The 19,002-nt window shown below is 36.4% G+C and overlaps 1 protein-coding gene across 25 annotated transcripts in view; it reads right to left on the bottom strand.

Annotated features, from left to right (window-relative positions):
• The window catches only part of MYT1L (myelin transcription factor 1 like), a 311,497-nt gene that overhangs the window by 72,412 nt on the left and 220,083 nt on the right, over positions 1–19,002 (bottom strand). For 17 of the 25 annotated variants that reach the window (XM_072926030.1, XM_072926034.1, XM_030270108.4 and 14 more), the window contains 4 exons: positions 9,975–10,952; positions 5,253–5,387; positions 2,651–2,741; positions 269–376 (listed from right to left, as the gene is read on the bottom strand). In XM_072926030.1, the coding sequence (XP_072782131.1) occupies positions 269–376; positions 2,651–2,741; positions 5,253–5,387; positions 9,975–10,952 (1,312 nt within the window). The remainder of the gene's footprint in view (positions 1–268; positions 377–2,650; positions 2,742–5,252; positions 5,388–9,974; positions 10,953–19,002) is intronic. The other 8 variants (XM_072926039.1, XM_072926038.1, XM_072926045.1 and 5 more) reach the window with 4 other exon arrangements.

Here is a 19,002-nt window from a genome sequence, read left to right as displayed (position 1 = left end):
CCAGCAGTCATCTTTACACCAAACAATGCCTAAGACAAAAATGAGCTTTTCAGCTTTACATGTATTTGTCAAAATAATTACCAACCCTCCCCCATGAAAACTGAGTGGGAAAAATACACTGTGAGAACTGGATCCAGAAGCCCTAATTCTAACTCTTCTTTAAAGGAGATATATATGTATATACAATGTATATAAATATAAATTCTCAGATTAGGTGAATGTGTGATGAATTCTGCATAAGAATAAGTATTATAGTGATTTCTAATACCTTAAAACCCGATCTGATGCCTGGTTTGATTTTGACACATCACAGTTCTGATGCTTCTCTTGAGCTTTAGCCAGTTTCTCTGCTGCAGCAATAGGACATCCAGAGAGGCTGCAATTACAGAAAGGAAATTTAATTGTCTTGTCCTGCATAGTTTCACATTATAGCACTGATCCAATTACTCCTTCTCCTCCTTAGCCAGCATCAGAAAGAATCTGAAGGAAAAGGGTTTCCAAAAATGTTTTGATCATGTGTATTTTCTTTAGAATAGACTTCTTTTCTTCTGCATTCAAAGTTGCATGGTAAATCTTACATCTGCTCTTCTTCTCTCACAGTACATGGGTAGATTATTCATGGATGTCAGCCAGGGAACATACCAGTAGGAGAGGAGAATATAAACTGGAATCTACTGTGCAGCTCTGCTAGCAGACTTGTGACCTTTATGTATCGACAAATGTTGTCAATGAAACGGCTCCTGAAGACAATTAAATGACAACATCATATAGGCCAAATCTTGTGCTGCTTCACACCTCATTCAACTCCATTAACTCCAATCTTTTTGCTAGGCATATGAGTGCAAAATTTTGCCTTGGGTTGCTAAATCTACATGTCAACTGTTAGTTAGTGTTTGTTCATGAATTTCAGACACTAAAGTATGCTTTCTATTAGTAGATGATATAAAATGAAAAGCATTTCTGCACTGGAAATTCAATTAGATTTGCTAATGCTGAACTATTATTGAAGTGGCAATAATAAGCCTGATTCTTATGGAAGATTTAGAACTGAGGAAAAAAATATATTGACGCCAGCAGATGGTGCTCTTAGTGAAGCTGTAAAACCCTGTGACCTGACAATGGAGGGGTTCCTTTCCTTGTCATAGTCTATTGCATGCTTATGCGACTGCAGCTCCCTGTGCTCTCCACAGGAATAGAAATTAAAATGAACAGCAAATCAGTGCATTCCCAGATGTTCCCTTTTTTACAGGAAATAAGTGAAAAAAAGAAAAAAAAGAAAAAAAGTGAAGTAGAGAAAAATGCCCCAGAAGCTGCAGAAAGAGGTGAGCACAGACTGCAGAGTGCTCCCCCCTGCCCGCCCTCTCTGCCCTAATTCTGCAGAGGGGAAGGAGCTCTGTGCAGCTCTGGAGCCATGCCAGGGGCAGCTGCGCTCCACTGACATGCTCTTCCTCAGACACCTCAAATATTCTAGTGGATATTCAGCCAGAAGTGAATGCTGCTTCAAGCAGCAGTAATTCCCATAAAGCCTTCTCAGAGGTTTTTGCTGCATCTGCTTGCAGCATCACTGCAGAGAAGGGGTACCAGAGCTTATTGCAGGCATGCTGGTACCCACAAGAGTCTTCTGGGGGAAATGCAGCTGATATGAGGGGCTGTAGTAACCCAGAAATCGGTAAGACTGAATGTCCAGTACCTGTACTTCCTTAAGCCTTCATGCTACAATTAACAGTCAAAAGGAATTCAATAACAGGAACATCGCACAGTTCCTTTTATCCCCTTATCCTCTTAAACTTTCTGGATTTTTAAAATTTTAAAGGAATAGGCAAGATTTTATTATTGTTCTGTGGGAAAATTATGATATGCAGAACACTAAAGTAATGTTTTCAAAATTTGTTTAGCAGAATTTAATTTGCAACAGCATCCCTTCCCTAAGAATCTATTACTAATCTTAAGAAACTATGGAAAAGTCATTTTTTTTCCATGACCTTTTTTTTTTTACTAGAATACTTACTTCTAATAATTCTGCCTTCTCATTTTTAAGTGTAATGAGACATGTTATTAATGTTTTTTAAACAGCCAAGATCCTGATTCAGTTTTAGCTGAATAAGTACTTAGGGGTTAAGACTGTGGTAAGAAAGTTAACACCTGTGTATTTAAAATTATGTTCCTCATGTATTAAAAAACCCTAATAATATAGGATTAGAGTAGATTTTTTTCATGAACTAGAAAAAAATCTCTGAGGACAGTAAAGTGTGAGAACAAGAACTCTATTCTAATCATGATGATGCTGAAAAAAATCTTTCTCCCTGCAACACACCTATGAGGGGTCATACCACTTGTTTTGTACAACTGCTGTTCAGCAAATATCAAAACAGAAAGAAAAAAAAAGTCCACTCAAAATGCTAAGCTTGCTTAAAATGTCTTCCGTGGATCAATTCATCCATGCTACAGCAAACGCACACTCGTTCTCCTCAGAAAATACATGAATAAATGTTACTCTTTAAAATGGATAAAGCACACGAAGCACCATCTGTCAATCCTCAGAACAGAACAACAACACACACTCACTCCCCCCCACCAGTGGACTGCTAGGAGGGCTGCAGTTCGGAGGCACTGTTCCCTCTAGATTGGTGTCCAGCGACGGCATCCTTACCTTCGGTGGGAATTCCTGTTGCTATTTACGTGGCCCCGGCCTGTGCAGCCTGGTGTAGGACACTTAAGAACATTTTCATGCATGGCAAGAACTTGACAAGGAGAGTAAGAGAAAACAGCAGAGTATGAAAACAAGAAAAAAAAAATCAAATCCCAGTATATATGAAACCATTTTAAAACAAAGCAGGATTCATTAACAACCAGCATTCCTCAAAATACACGTGACACACATAGCCAATAAAGCCTGATGAGGAAAGTAAGTATTGTGGCCCTATGCTCATTAACACAGGGCAACAATGAAAGTTATGGAGGTTACAGAACCTATAAACAAATGCATCTCTGGTGCAACAGTGAAGCAGAAGACGCCCAACATCTTCTTCATACAAAACCGCTGAGCAAAGATCAGCTCAACAGTAAAGGGTGAGCTAGCAACCATACAAAACAAAATTACAGACTGGAAAAATTCTTTCAGGAAATGTATGTATTCTTAATACATAGCTTTATAAACACAGTATCAAACTCATGAGCTGAAAATCTGCTCACAAGTTATACTGGTAGAACATTGAATTATTTGAAACACACCTCAGTACAATCCTGAACAGAATTTAACCCTAACTATAAGGCAGCCCGATTGAGCTAGGGGCCAGTTCTGCTCGCTTCCACATAGATACATCATTCATATCTACATAGCAAGCAGAATGGATCCTTTATTTTCCACTTGTGTTCTCTACAAATGTGATTTTTTTTTTTCAAACTACTAAGAACCAAAATTAAATACTTAAAAATTGAGGGATGGCAGAAAAAAATGTAAAAAAGAAATAAGTGGTACAAGCTTAAGCAAGTAAGCTGATTTACATTCACATCCACTGCAAGCTGGATGGAAAACTTACTCCAAGGCTGCTCAGAGCAGTGCCCCTCTAAATTATAAAGCTCATGCTATGAAGGGCCAAATGATGAAGAACTTTTTGGGAACACTGAAGAGTTTTTTTATTACATAAGGCATATCTGAATCCATGTCTCGGAACTGGATAGCAGTACATCATTCAATGGAAAAAGGCTATCCAACCCTTGTGAAGTTCTCATTTTCTCACACAGGAAGTGGTCTGGAAGCCTGTATTTAGTTCTCACTCAAAAAAAAAACCAAACCAAAAAAACTATAATAAAATCAGTAGATGCATTGACTGAGTTAAGAACTGAATAAAAGCTGTTCAGAGACTTGAGAATTAAATAATGTATACTCATTAAAAGATAACCGTCATCATCATCACCCCATTATCAGTGTGATAAAATGTGTATAGATGCAAAAGCTTCACTCTGAAATTCCTAATATTTAAAGCTGTTCTTGAAACATGCTTCACAAGGCCAACATCACAGGAAAAAAAGAGATGAGCTCACCTTTGTCATTTTAGTAGGTACAAGAGCATGCAAACAGTTTAAAGCTATATTCTTCTTTGATTTACAAAGTCTTCTAAAGTGCTTTTTATTTATCATTTGAAAAAAATGATAGAACTTTGAGCAACTGAATAAATATTGTGTTTCAGAAAATTACAGGGTCTTGGAAAACAGAGAAATTACTTTATTTGTTCTACTGTATTCAGAGACCAACCGAACTACAGCAGTTTCCTAAAGCACTTCCTCATTACTTTACTTCTGGAAGAAGCCACTGTACCAGGAAAGAGGAGACTTCTTATGTCTGCCACTCTTGCAGTGCTAATCTACTTCTGTTTTCCTGTCCATCAGAATCTACTTTCCTTTGGAAACTGGGGACCATTTTAGTTCTGACAGTCTTTTTAATATTTCCTTAAGGCTGTTGCAAATTCATTGAGGTTGTCTAGAAGTGCTGATGGACAGTGAGGATTTAAGGTCCATATGGAATGGAATCCGTAACTCCATTTTAAAACTGGTGTGAAAGAGAATTGCATCTTAGCTAGACAATTCCTGATGAAAATCAGCACAGAGTAATTAGCTTTAATAGAGCTATGCTGATTTCACCAGCCAAGGAGGTGACTTCCAGAAATGAAGCCCTCTGCCTTCAGGTGGGTGTCCATGAGCTCATGGGTGAACTTCCTACACACAGAATTTTCTGACATGGCATGTGACTGAGAAGGGTTGTTTGCTCAAAATCCTGAGTTCTGTAGCTAAGTAAACAGCCAAATTATTATTTTTTTATAATATGCACTAGTTTAATATAAATTATGTTTCAGACACAACAATAACAAAGGAAAGGGGTTGCAAGTTTTTCAGGAATAATTATTCCTGTACAAGACAATAAGGACAGTTGATGTGACATTAGTACGCAGAAGCAAAAGCAGTGCACATCTTCTGGAAACCTTTTTCTCTGTTGACTAAATATGGCTATTAAAAAATAACCTAGCATTCTCAAAATCAAAGAATACAGCTTTAAAAGTTATTCTTTTAGTGTAAAGTTAGTAAAGAATGGAAATGATGGAATAAAGGAAAAAGTATAACACAGAACAGTTGACTAACTTGAGACAAACCATACTGAAAAATGAAATTAATTTTTTAAATAAAATGTTTAAAAAGCATGCTAGAAAAGTTTTTGTAGTTTTATCCCCAGTTTCCATGAAAGAATGTGAACTTACTTTCTGGAGGGACCCTATCTTTGTGTGGGCATCCTGACAAACTGCGGTGATGGGGGTAAAGCCCCGTTACATGGCCAGTTCCATCACACCCAGGGGTAGGACATTTGCTCTCTTTCTTTTCTGTTCTTGAGGGATCTATAATTTACAACAAATGTGTCAAGTGAATGAGTCTTTTCACATATCTGTAAGAAGGTTCATTTAATCATGCCATTTACTCTTTGGTAAATGTTATTATGAAAACTGGAAAAAAAAAACCCTTCTACTTCTTATCACAGTTCTGCCACTTTTATCCTGTTATCTTCTTCTCAGACTGCAGGCTCCCATGATCACAGTAATATCCATTCACAGTGATTGGAAAATGACCTTTTATAGCAAAGCCGTACCATTGTCAATCAATGTTCTGCTGGCAAGCATTACCTCAAGGGTGAAAGGTCATTTGGAAACTGTTTCGCTGGAGTTTCCCTTCTTTACATTCTTATTTGCCTCATATGTTAAGGTCTGCAAATATGCTGTCATAGCAGTTCAATGTCCTGAGAGTAGCAAACCCGGCTCTACAGCATAATGATTCCACAAAAATCCCTTTTCCAAGGCACTACGAGGAAATTACTCTTGTTTTCTTTTAATTCCTTACAAAGTGGTAAAATTACATCATTATTCCTTGATCTTCAATAAATTATGGTGGAGTAAACATTGTAATCAGAATTACTGAAAGTATCGCTTGCACTGTAAATCTGGGCCATTAGCAACATACATATGTAACATTTGAATATTCATATGCTTGAAAGGTTAATGACCTTTCAGATGTTGATGGATCTTCTGACTACAAATCAAAGAAAAGTCTAACTAGACATTTTTTCCACAAAATACAGTTTTCTGCCAATGATGCAATGGAGTACTGGTGACATTAATCCTGATTTAGAAATTTCTCACACAACGTCATCTGCTTATTTCCTTCAACAGAAAATCAGTAGAACATCTATTCTTCCAGACAAGCACGTGATACAAATTACATCTTATCATCTTGACCACAGTTGCCAGGTTTTGGACATTATTGCTGATTTTCATATCAGTATTAAAGGGATAAAATGCAGGATACTCAAACAGCTACAGTTTTTTTTTTTAGTCCATCATTTCTTTCAATACCCAATCTGAACTATCCTCATTTAATAATTTCATGTTGCTCTTATAATTTCTCTGCTTCAGTATTTATGCTTTCATCTCTGTAAGATAAGATTTTGCTACTTGTTTTCCAGTTTGCCTTTTTTATATTAAATTCCATCACAGCTTCAACAATCAGAACCCTCAGTACAATAGGGGGAAATTTCAGTACTTATAGAACTTTGGAGACAACCCATTCTTTTCATCATGAATCAATACAATACAGAGTTCACATTCTGTTTTGGACTTATCTTTCCCTGATTTCCTTTTGGTAGGTTTTATATATACTTTTACTTTTCAAGTTCTTCCAAAACAGCTTTGTTTTACCTAAAATCTTTAGCTCCTTGTAATGACTCTCCATGTCTCAAACCCATTCTTAAAATATAATACCATACTTAAACCTTGTATTATGCAAATAGAACCCCTAATTATGGTAATTTTATTTTACTGAACTTGCATGTGGACTGTAGAACACAGTTCTTTGTTCCACGCTCTTTAACAACAAATAAACATATAAATCTATCTCCAATGTGCTATACAGTTATCACAACACTCCTGGAAAGACCATAATCTCATACATCAGGAAATTGAAGAAAGAGATCAGGAAGTTAAACCCAAGGCCACAGAAGGAGCAAATGTCAGAGGAGGGATTTGAATTCCTGCCAGATAGGCCTGTGCTGAGACCACTAGAACAGCAAGCCCACAGCTACATACATACACAACTCTAAGCAACTCATCAAGTCAAGTACTTTGGGATGGATAAAAGTATTAGATAAGTGAATAGATAATGTAAATGAAATATAAATTATGTAAATATAACAATATTCAAGGACTGCAAAAAATGTAGATGATTAATAGACCATAATGGCTTTTCAGAGACTTTTAACTAGAGGAACTTTAGCTACTCGACATTGTTAGAACTCCACCAAAGTCAGTGAAGGTATTGTAATTTAGAGCAGCTGAGGATCTAGACACTTGCATCCTACAGCATCAAGCAAATCCTGCTCTGTATTCACATCTACATCAGAGCCTTAAGAGCCTTTATGGTCTAATGACTCAGAAAAGATGCTGTATACTACTCTTAATGATTTCAAAACTTGCATAAAATTGCACTTGCACAATTTCCCATTGCTTTTAATGGAAGACATTTGAGTAAACTTTTCACAACTTTATACAAAACACTGGATACTGTTCTGAAAATCCTCTTCTGATATCTGGGAGAAATATTGCAGTTTTACTGAACTCTTCAACCTTTTCTCACTCCTTGCCACAATGGAAGTATTTCCTGATTGAAGGTTGTCAACGGACTTTAAAAGGTTTCAAAATGCAAAAATTTCAGACGAAAACCTGTTTAGAAAGCTTAGGGGTAGGGGGAAAAAGGTTAGTTGTCTCTTAATGGTTGTTTCAGTGATCTTTGAAGCCAAGAGGCAGTTCTCACTGCAAACCTGTGTTCCCAAGAAAGTTTCCACCTACTGTATCATAGCTGTCTTCCTATGCTTCCTATGCTTCCTATGCTGGAAGCTATGTCTTCCAGCAGTATTTGGAAGACAACATCTGACTGGAGAAAAAATTATATAAGTAACTGTCTTACTTCAAGCTTCTTCTCTCAACAAATACCAGAATTTTTCCCACAGGTTTGTTGTTTTGGTTTGGTTTTGGTTTTTTGTTGATGTGGTTTTTTGTTGGGTTTTTTTTGGTTCAGGTTTTTTTTTTTTTTTTGGGTTGGGGTTTTTTTTGTTGCTATTTTGGTTTGGTTTGGATTTTTTTTTTTTTTAAATAAGGGAATATTTTTTCTTTTTATAATAAGAAGTTGAAGAATGATCCACTCCACAAAGTTTCATGGTCCAAACTCCCACAGTATTTAGTCCCTGGTTGAGCCTTGGACCAATTCAGCCTGCAGCTTCCAAGAAATTGGATGGCTCAAAGAAGCTATAGAATTTACTTAAATTGGATATCCACACATCTCTCACTGTCAGAAATAATACAGACTTTTTGGACACAGCAGGCCTATATGCAAAAATGTTTTCCCAGCCATGTGTAGACTGGAAAGGCTGGACAATACCAGAATTTAAAAATTGTTTAAAAATTACTTTTTGTTTGCCATGTTTTCCGTGTTTTTAGAGTCATATACTCACAGGGAAATGCATCCATAATAGGTCATATGTGAACAACATTTAGCACAACATCCACATGGTTATGCAGTAATACACTAGCTAAATAAAGTTGTCTTCCCAAATGCCCAAAGTTACTACAGCATACACTGGACTATATATTTGTGGTTAGAACAAACAAAACTTCACTAAAATACATTGCAGTAGTGTTTGACATCATTAATTTACATACTTTTCTAAAAGACTTATCATTACTTTTGTTTAAGACTTGTGAAAAATGACCAAAACTTTCTCGGATCAAGATGCTGTCTGCCTACATGAGTGTCAAAGGCAGATTACTTTTTCAAAACAGGGATTTACAAAAAAAGAGAAAAATTCCCACCATTTCAATTGTAGAAGGCAAACCAAATATTTTTACAACAAATATGAGATAAACCTAGTCCCTGTTTAGCATCTCCCAAGAAATACCATGTTCTCAACTTCCACTAAAGTCAATGGGAATCAGGGGTGTTCAATGAATCTCAGAAGGTATTGAACACTTAATACAACATGGTCCTACATGTACAGATGTAAACAGGTTAAAGAGGGGTGTCATAATATAAACACACCATCACCATGATAATCCTGCAAATTAAAAGGCATTCTAAAGGCAACCTTTAGTCTGTTGGGACTTTTTTTTTTTGTTTTGTTTGGTTATATTGTTTGTTTTTTGGGGTTTTTTTTGGTTTCTCTTGTATTGAATTATGGTCAAGGCAGCACCTTAACTGTTTCCACAATGGAATGAAACCAGTGAAGTGGAATGCACATAAGAAAGAAATTGCTATTGATCTCAGCCCAGGCCACACCATGCCTTGCATAGCAAATGGTTTCCATTACCTTACTATGTTAAGATAATTAATGCGCAGTCACTGTCCTTATCTTATGTTATCGGTCATTTTGATACTGTTCAATTTCTATCAGGCAATTCTACATTTTAGACAGGAGAGGCTTCATCAATAACTGTCATTTGATGATAATTTTATAAGTCATGATGCCACCTACCCAATCCAATCTGTAATACATGCACTTCATAACTGATTGACTATCTGCTACATAACCTCCCCCTTCAATATAGTTTGCAACACAATTCTCTTTTTTAATTATTACTATAAAATATATTAAAACCTTGAGAAAAATCTTTGCCTCTTTCAACATGATCTCTTGTTATGTTTCCCTGAGAAGCTGCTTTTTTAATTTAGCCAATGATATACTATACATGTTTCTAACACTGCAGAATAAGTTTTTTCATTTTACAATCATAGTATGATGTGATGTTACAAACATGTCATACTACACTTTTAATAAAGTTCCCATTATGTGGAATTAATAACTTCATTTCAGAAATCTCGGCAAAAACTTAACATGTTAGCTCACACTTTCTCATGACATAACATACGGTATATAGAAATATTACCTTTACCATAATATGGCTTTTTGACATGGCCGTCACTTGGTTTAGGCTTCCTGTCATCTCCAGAAAGATGTCTTGGAGACTGCTCCTCATATGATCTCATATTATCCCTCCTTCCAGCTTCCACTGCCATTTTTTCTCTCATGGCTTTTGCTCTCTCTGTTTCCAAAGCAATTGCTTTCTCAAGCAGGGTTAAGTTACCTTTTGTCATATCAAACACTTCTTCAGACCTATCTGAAGTAATAGAGGTGGTATCATCGTCTCTTTCATGACAACCATCCTCCTTGGCACAGCTAGAAAAAGTCCTAGATCTGGGGCTCAACTGTTCTTCAAGCCTCATTAGGTTCATCATATCAGAGTAATTCCGGTCTGGTGTTCTTCCTTGGAAGTCATCTTCTTGCCTGACATGCTGACGAGTGTTCATGTTTTGCTGTTGATTTCTTTCCTGTGGGTTTGTCTCACTGAGTTTCCTAGCCAGATCAAAACACTGGTTCCTTAAGCACTCCAAACTGCTGAGACACACCTCTTCATCACTCTCCTCCACTATTTTTTCTGTAAGTCCATTGTTCACAGGCTTCCCTAGCATTACAAAGTTCATATTCCTATTGTCTTGCTGTGAAGTATTGTCTGCATAATTTCTGTCATTAATATTTTCTGAAAGCACTACACCATGTCCTTGTGCTAATAATTTAAGGGAGTCCACTGTTTCCCTAACAACATCACTGTCTAAATCTAAACTCAGCTCACTTTTTCGACCGATATTTTCATTTTTGTCACTATCATCTTCCAGACTATTAGATGTATTGCTGTTCATTTCTGATTCTGTCCTGGCTCTGTATGCTGCATCCTCTGCAATTTTGCCAAGATTTAACAATGACTTGGCCACCAGTTCATCGTAATTATCATACTCATCATTATTGTTATCGTCTTTTTCTGTGTCTTGCATTATTCGAGTATTGTGACAATTCATTTGATGGTCTTCTGCATAAAAAACAGAAACAAAGAAAGAAACAAAGAAAGAAAGAAAAAGGAAAAGAAAAGAAAAAAGTGGCTACAATTGGAACTGTTGTTGCAATCGCACGGACAGAAAACAAACTGCATGTCAAATATTGTTAATCATATAGCAATTTTAGAACACTATGGCTGACCCATTTGAACTGAATTCTCTATAGTCCATAGGGCTATTTTTGTTTATTTGCTATTCACATGAATTTCTTCCACAGAACTGGTAAGAAAAATGCAATCAAAATGCTAATTACTACTACTGCTAAATATTATGGCATAAATACTTATGTTTCTCCTTTCACTTCTATATTCACAGTTTTATGGGATTTATTACAATCACATTATTCAGATGACATAATTGCCTATATTTCCAACTTTTCTCACTCCGGTATTTCCTGTAAATATGGTAGATGGCAAAGGAGTGAGTACTACTGGATTTATTCTCTTACTGATGAATGCCATTCACCAAAAGAGAAAGAGTATACTCCAAGAAGGAAAAGTCACATTTTTAACACCATACACACCATTAACACTAGTTGACCAATAGCTATACAAAAAGATTAAAATGGCATTTTACTTAGTGGATCCATCAGTAAAATCAAAATCTCTCAGTTCAACTGTGGAGAAGTTAATAATTTTAAAAGAGTTGTTACATGAAAGGAGGATAGAAGGAATTATATGCACAACATAATTTTAAGTCAATATGCTAGCTCAGATTTTAAAGCCATATATGTATGATAGGGCTGTTATTTACTGTTCTGTGTACTGTAACAGAATGGTGCAGAGTTACCACATTTAATCAGCTTTTTTTTCTGCTAACTGTTGAATAACATAGGGAGAGCTTAATAAAATGGAGCCAATGAGAAGCACTGAGGAGGAGATTCACCTCACCATTCTTTAGACATGAGCAAGGCAGACACCTACACCTACATCTACATCCATGGTTCCATCCTTAGTCAGTAAGAGAAGCAGACACTTTGTGGACACAGCCCACCTGATCTGGTTAAGATACCTTCTTGAGAATAAAACTGATAACCACTACAAGTGCCTGTTTCTCTTCATTGACAACAAAGGGACTCAGACTTGATGCCCACCTTAAAGATACCCATATTCAGTCAGATGCGTATCATTCAGACAGCGTCTTCGGGTATCTCATGTTCACTCAGTTATGTCATTATTAGACCCAGTCTTAAAACACACATTCATAATTATGGAGTAATGAACACTGCATAACTTACATTTTGATAATTGGCTACCCAAACTGTATTTCAACATTTTCCAGCACTGGACAAGAAAGTTCCTAGATCTGTCATTACTGTGACATGCTAGGTCAGTTTTTCAGCTGGTGCAAACTGAAAGAAACCAGTAGAGCTAGGATAATTAACACCTGCTCAAGAGCTAATCCATCAACTTCTGATAGCATCTTTTCAGCTTAGATGTATTTTCAACACTAGTACACCTAAACGCATAGCAATTTCTGAAGTGTGGCTCATATTTTAGGTTAAACAAATCAAAGTGGGAAATTTCAGGTACTAGATGGCTTGTGCACTAACATTTTGGTAATAGGAAATATTGTTTGATAAAAATAGCTTTTATGTCAGTAGTCAAGATAATAAATCAAGAGCTGCAAATACAAAGCTAAACAGCACAATAATTAATATTTCAGCCACAAGATAGTATTTCTTCTACACAGTGGTTAGGGATCCTGGGATGATAGTAGGCTGTAGTTAAGCAGCAGACCTAGTTGATGACTAGGCTATGTCTAGAAAAAAAAATGCTCCAACAGTAAAATATTATATCTTACATATTATCTGCTTAAATAGAGAGGAAAGATAATTAATAAGGAAGACTGTATGGTATTTCTACATCACAAGGTATTCCAAGCCAGTAGTGCGTTATCTGTTTATAATAAAAGGTGGTTATTTTAGTTGCTGTTTTTCCAATATCATCATAATTCACATTTATGTTTCAGTGCCACAAAAATTAAGGGTATCAGAATATCAGATTTTCAGTGTACAAGATTGCCACTTACACCTCCTATTTGAAAAATGTCCATCTTGGATAAGTGAATAGAAGAAGGCAACAAAGGATTAGTGGATAGCACAGATAGGCTGTGCTATTTGAAAAGCAGATACACTAATAATTTTCTGAAGTAAAATATACAAACAAGTCTCACATTAATTTAAACATTAAGGATAAAACCTGGTGCCAAGGAGATTGTTCCACTGAAATTGAGGCTTTTGTGGAGTGCTTCTTGCAACTACACTGATAGACAATCAGATGCAGCAAAGGAACATCAAAGTAATTAAAGAAGCAATAAGCTATAGCTCCAAAATTGCCAGTGCCTTCAAGTTTAGGACGAGGTGAAATCAGTCCAAATCTATCTGCAATATGATATTGAAATGCAAAGTAGAAAAAATAAAAGAAGTTTCTCAAGTCATCCTGAGAACTGCTCAGGTATACAGTGACTATTATAGGCCAACTTTTGAAACGTGAAAAGTTTCAGGGATTGTTTCTTAAAAGTGGGGGGGGCAGGGGGGGTAAGGGGGGGATAAATTTGTAAATGATCATCAAGGAGAGGAATATGTTAAACCTTGCCTCCACAAGTGAAAAGTCAAAATATGAATCATGTACCATATGACAGAAGACATCTAAATTCCTTTTGAGTAGGTAAACTGGGTGATAGCTATAACTCCAGTATTTTTTTATTCCATTTGTTTGGCTATATTCTTTTCTGGTCTCCCATCCATTCAGTCATAAAATTAAAAAGGAAAAGGTAGTGGAAGAAAAGAAAGTGTAAAGCACTAATCCCAGGTGACAGAGATGGGAAAGCAAAATATTTGATCAAGTTTAATTTCTCACATTTTAATTTTTGGCCTTTTTTTGCATATCCTTTCTTTAACAACTATTTTACTCATGTCTCTTATCTCCATGCACTAGTTAATTTTAATGAGGAAGATATTTATGTATGCCATGTCATCTCCTCAATAACAGTTGGATGCTAAGCTTGCTGTGGTGAGGCACCGGTATCCTCCGTTTATCAAAATGAAATTTTAAATACTGAATCAGTTTGTGTATTAGTTAACAGCAGCTGTATGTGAACTACATGCCTTTTCTTTGATTCAGATTTGTAAAGTTTAATCTTGCTTTCATTTAACATTTCTGTGATTCCTTAGATTTGGTCTTTAACTAAGTAACTACCTTTGTGTAGTGTGCTGTTTAATGGCTGTCTCTTAAATAACTGCAAAACTTGGAGAGGTAAAAGATTTACTCTATCCCTTGCATAAGTTTTGGAACCAGTGATGCAAATTGAAGGATTTTATTCTGTGAAGAGATTGAGTTTTTCTCACAAAGACACAAGCTAGCTAGTTTAGGTGAAGAATGCACAAAGTTATAATATATCCTTTTTATGTTAACTTTAGGGTTGTACAGACAAAGAATACGCAATGCAGTTTTAAAAGAATATCAGGTTATTCTAGCCCTCTTCCACAAAATATCATGACAATTTAGATATTCTAGATTGTATAATTTGGTCTTTTAAATTCCCAGCATATATAACAAATGGCAGCAAGAAATTATAGTGGAGTAGTGTAGAATAGCTATTAAGAGCCGGAAGCCTTTAGCCATTTCAACAGAAGTGCACTTGTATTGCACTAAAAAAAGTGAATAGTTTGATTTCTTATTGCACCTTTCATCCAAGGATCTCAAAGCACTTTACAAACATTATTTTTAAAAGCCTCACAACACCCCTGTGAGGTAGGTATTTTAACCCCATTTTACAGATGGGAAATTGAGACACAGAGAACTTCAGTGACTCTTTCCATGTCATACCAGGAGTCATGGAAGAATAAGAATAGTAGCCTCTACATCCTTGACTGTTTCCTCCTTTTGTTCCTATCACATCCAATTTTAAACAATATTTTTTCAGAAGAAATGGCTTGCTGGTTTCAGTGTAGGGAGTCATGCAAAATAGCACCTTCCTTTTGAAAAGGAAAATACACAGCATTTAGATTGAGAGATTCTGCAGAGAGAGGCAATGATACTTCAGAAATAGCAGCTACATTCCTACCAAAGGACAAAGACTTCAGAAACAAGACTTTCCAGATCTGTGGTCTGTGTATCAAATTACTCACTTTTCTTCCAAGCATGGGAAAACATGATGGCTAAGAAGCTAAACCTACATGTGGTCATACAGGCTTCCTGCCCAGATGGATGGTTTCATTATCCAGGAAGCATTTCCTGATTTAAAACACTTCACTGCTCTTGCCACTGCTACTTGTCAATTCCTAAGTGCTCAGCACATGACACTACTGCATCACTGTTCTTCTCCCTTTAAGCTGTAAAAGTGCTTGCACACATCTCCACACTACAGTCTCTGACAGCTGGCCTATGAGAAACATTTAGCAAGACAATGTCGGCACAAATTAATTCCAAATCTTAGAAAGTGACAGCATAATATGGGGAGGGGGGTAGTTTTTAAATTGATGTCTTGAGGAGAATCTTGTGGGTAAGGAAACTGAAGAGGTGGAAAACTCAGTGAGCTCTCAACTTCTTCACTCCACATGGAAAAAACAGAGGCATAACTCTCCAAGGACCTAAGCAAGGTCTCCTAAAAGTCTAAACATTCCTACTGACATGGGATCTGGATTAGAGCCCAAGCATTTGAACATGCCTATTTCATGCACTGAATGATGCACTGAACTCTGAAGTTGACCATGTGCATGAAGAATCCTTTCATCACCTTTGCAAAATTTCCTAATGCTCTTTTATGCTGGAAGTGCTATAGGTAAAGATCCAAGCAATTTGGTTGTTATAACAACTGGTTCCTTTATGGATCTTATATACTTAGTGGAAGTCAAAAGAAAAAGTTAACTCTTCACTTAGTTAATTGATTCTCTCTAGCTATTCCATTATATTCCATTTTTTATTTTTCCACTTCTCCCCCTCAGTCTGCTACAACTACTTACAATAGTTATAATACTGGGACTTATTGTTTAGACTCTCTTACAATTATAGTATTCAATTAATAACCAATGCTTAAAGTAAAATAAATGGAGAGTAGAAGTCATTAAGCATGGCAAGAAGTCCTGAGCTAAAGAATGTTACAGTAGGAGTCAGTATTATAAATTAATAGTGAGGACTACAGTGCATCAAGCCCATACAGACCTTTAAATATGCAGAATTTGCTACCTTATGTATCTTTTAGTTCCTTTTTTTCTGTTATATTTTGATCTTTTCATTTATTAGAGGTTCATTTATTATAGGTACTTTTTATCTGTTTTTTCTGGCTGCAAATTTAAGTACTACCTTCTATTTTCTTGTTTCTTTTTAAATTTTCCCTTAGGACCAAAAGTGATCCTCCCAGATCTGAATTTCTTTCCTTTTGTGGAGTGACTACTAACACATAAAGATATTACTTTTTAATTCATCTTGCCATTTAAACACATTTTTAAAATAATATTAATAAATTATTTTGGTATAAAAGCATTTTGAAGATTTAGTTTTCTGTACAAAGCAGTGCATTCTTGTCTAAAGACAAGTGTTTTACATAACCAATGCCCCGAAACGATCCTTTTTGTTTGACATTCGTTTGACCTATTATTATGCCCCTGCTTGTGTCACACCTACATGAATAGCAAGCACCCTCATCTACCAATATTCACATTAAGTATTGGTAGAACATGGATGTTCTTACTTGGTTTATTCCTATTAATATCAAGATAGAGAGCACAAAGTAAAACAGAGCAACATACTTTAAAATTTTTCTGTAATTTTTTATTCATCCAAGTTTTCCCAATCCAAAATCCTATGAGCTACCTGTTTCAGTATAGCTTTGGAAAAGGATCTAAGGATATCTGACAGATCTTCTGACAAGATCATGACTGAGGTAATTTTGCTTCAAGTGCCAGACTGCAAGAGCTTCTTAAAGGTTGTGACTCAAGCCAATATGTTTAAGATTTTGTCATTTCACCACAAGATATTGTTTGCCTTTCTTTTATCTTAAGAGATTGTTACATGCCATTGACAGTACACTGGTGCCACAGAATCATGCAGTAGCTGAGGCTGGAAAGGACATGAGGCTATGTGGTCCAACACCTGCTCAAAAAAAAGTGCCAGCTTAGAGCAATTATCAGGGCCTTGTTCTGTCAGTTCAGCTTTAAAAGTCTTCCAGGATAGAAATACTGCAACATCTCTGGGAAAGCTATTCCAGTGTTCGACCACTGTCATCACAAGAAATTCATTCTTATTTCTAAATGCATTTATTTTATGTTACAACTTGTGTCTTGTCTCTTATGCTACACACTAACATCTTCTGTCCACTCTCTGTACAAGTAGTTGAAGCCTAAGTTCTCCCCTTAGCTTTTTCTTCCTCAAGTGAACAAACTGGGTTTTTTTCAGTGTTTCTGCACATCATGTAGTCCAGCTCTTTAATCATCCTGGTTGTTCATCACCGAACTCCAATATTTCAAGACCTTGTGCTGACGAGCCTAAAACTGGACCTATTATTCCAGATACAAAAGTGTAAATGCTGCATAAAATGCAATAATGATTTCTTTTCCTTTTGATTTCTGTTTCTCAAGTCTTTTCATCCTGACAGCCAAAGACTATTTCCAAAAGTCAAAAGGCAATTAATTTTCTGCGAATTATCTTGTTTGCCTCCACCACAGAGACAGTGGAAAACACTTTTTGGTTACCTACAGACATATCTTTAAGTAGGAAAGGTCCCTGATTGGTATGAAGCCAGCTTGCTTGGTTTGCAGTATGTGCAATATTTGGTATGAAGGCATATGTTTAGGTTTGAGAAGGAACTTGCTGAGATTTTCTGTGAACAGAAGTGGATATGCTGGTTTGCAAGGGCAGGACAATTTAGCCAGTCACTCCCATCTGGTCCACACTTTGTGAATCAGGTTCAGGTAGCCCTTATTTGTTTTAACTTGACTTCTGTCTGGGCAGATAATGAGATGGTTTTCGCTGATGACTGGCTGATGACTGGCATTCATTTCATCCTACTTTTTCTCTCCAGGAAGTCAGTATGAGGGAGGCAAGATATTTTATCTCATAGACTTATAATGATTCAATGGAGTTTGGCAGTTTCTTGCCTTCTCTCAGGGTTCCACAGCTCAGCAGGGCACCAGGCAATGAGGAAGCCAAAGCTATTCTCCAGATACTGGGATACAGCAAGAAGACAGCAGGGGAGCAGAGGACCAGCTGCACTGATGGCAGAACACCCACTCAAAGAGCTCTTGGTACAGAGCTTCTCATGGGGTTATTCCTAAGACTGCTCCAGAAACAGTGACCTGTCAACATCCCTCTCCATATTCATTGCTTTACAAAGGATGCAGCCTTAAGAAAACATTTTCAGTTCAGAAAACAGTATTTTCTTTCTCACTGAGACAAGAAGTTGGAATCCTTAGTATAGGGATATATAATCTCTTACTGCTTTTTTTTCACTCAGATCTCTGACTCAGTGTAAGGCCATAATGAACATGTCTCCATATGATCTACACATCTAGATTCCATTTACAGCTAATGGACAAAAACAACCATCCTGGGATATGATTTTTCATCCTAACCTAGGTATCTACAGTAGATTGGCTGAATTATCCCCCAGAAGTGACTATTTCACTTGATGCATTATCCATTAAACTGATGGGATGAATCCTATCCTTATTGCTTTTACTCAAAATTTTCAAGTTGATCCTTGATTAATTTCAATGGTATCTTTAGTATGACACAGTAGGAAGTGTTGAGTGGAAGGAATGGGGAGCTACCCAAAAGGAACTATCTTTTGATTGTGGATAGACAAAGATATATCAGGAAAGGCTGGTGTGGATGAGATACTACCAATGCTTTGGATGAGATATATGCTTATGATATATGCATGATTTGCATTATTGTTTGGTCTCCATTATAAGTTTAATTACTTTTTTATAGTGGTGTTTGATTAGCAAAAAAAGTATTTGTGCTTTGATAAGCTGTTCTGACTGGCTGAAGGGACAGAGGCACATATCACTACCATTCTAGA

Source organism: Taeniopygia guttata, chromosome 3 (genome assembly GCF_048771995.1).
Source record: "Taeniopygia guttata chromosome 3, bTaeGut7.mat, whole genome shotgun sequence".
NCBI lineage: Eukaryota > Metazoa > Chordata > Aves > Passeriformes > Estrildidae > Taeniopygia > Taeniopygia guttata.
Note: the sequence above shows the minus strand (reverse complement) of the source record. Positions and strands in the feature narration are given on the sequence as shown.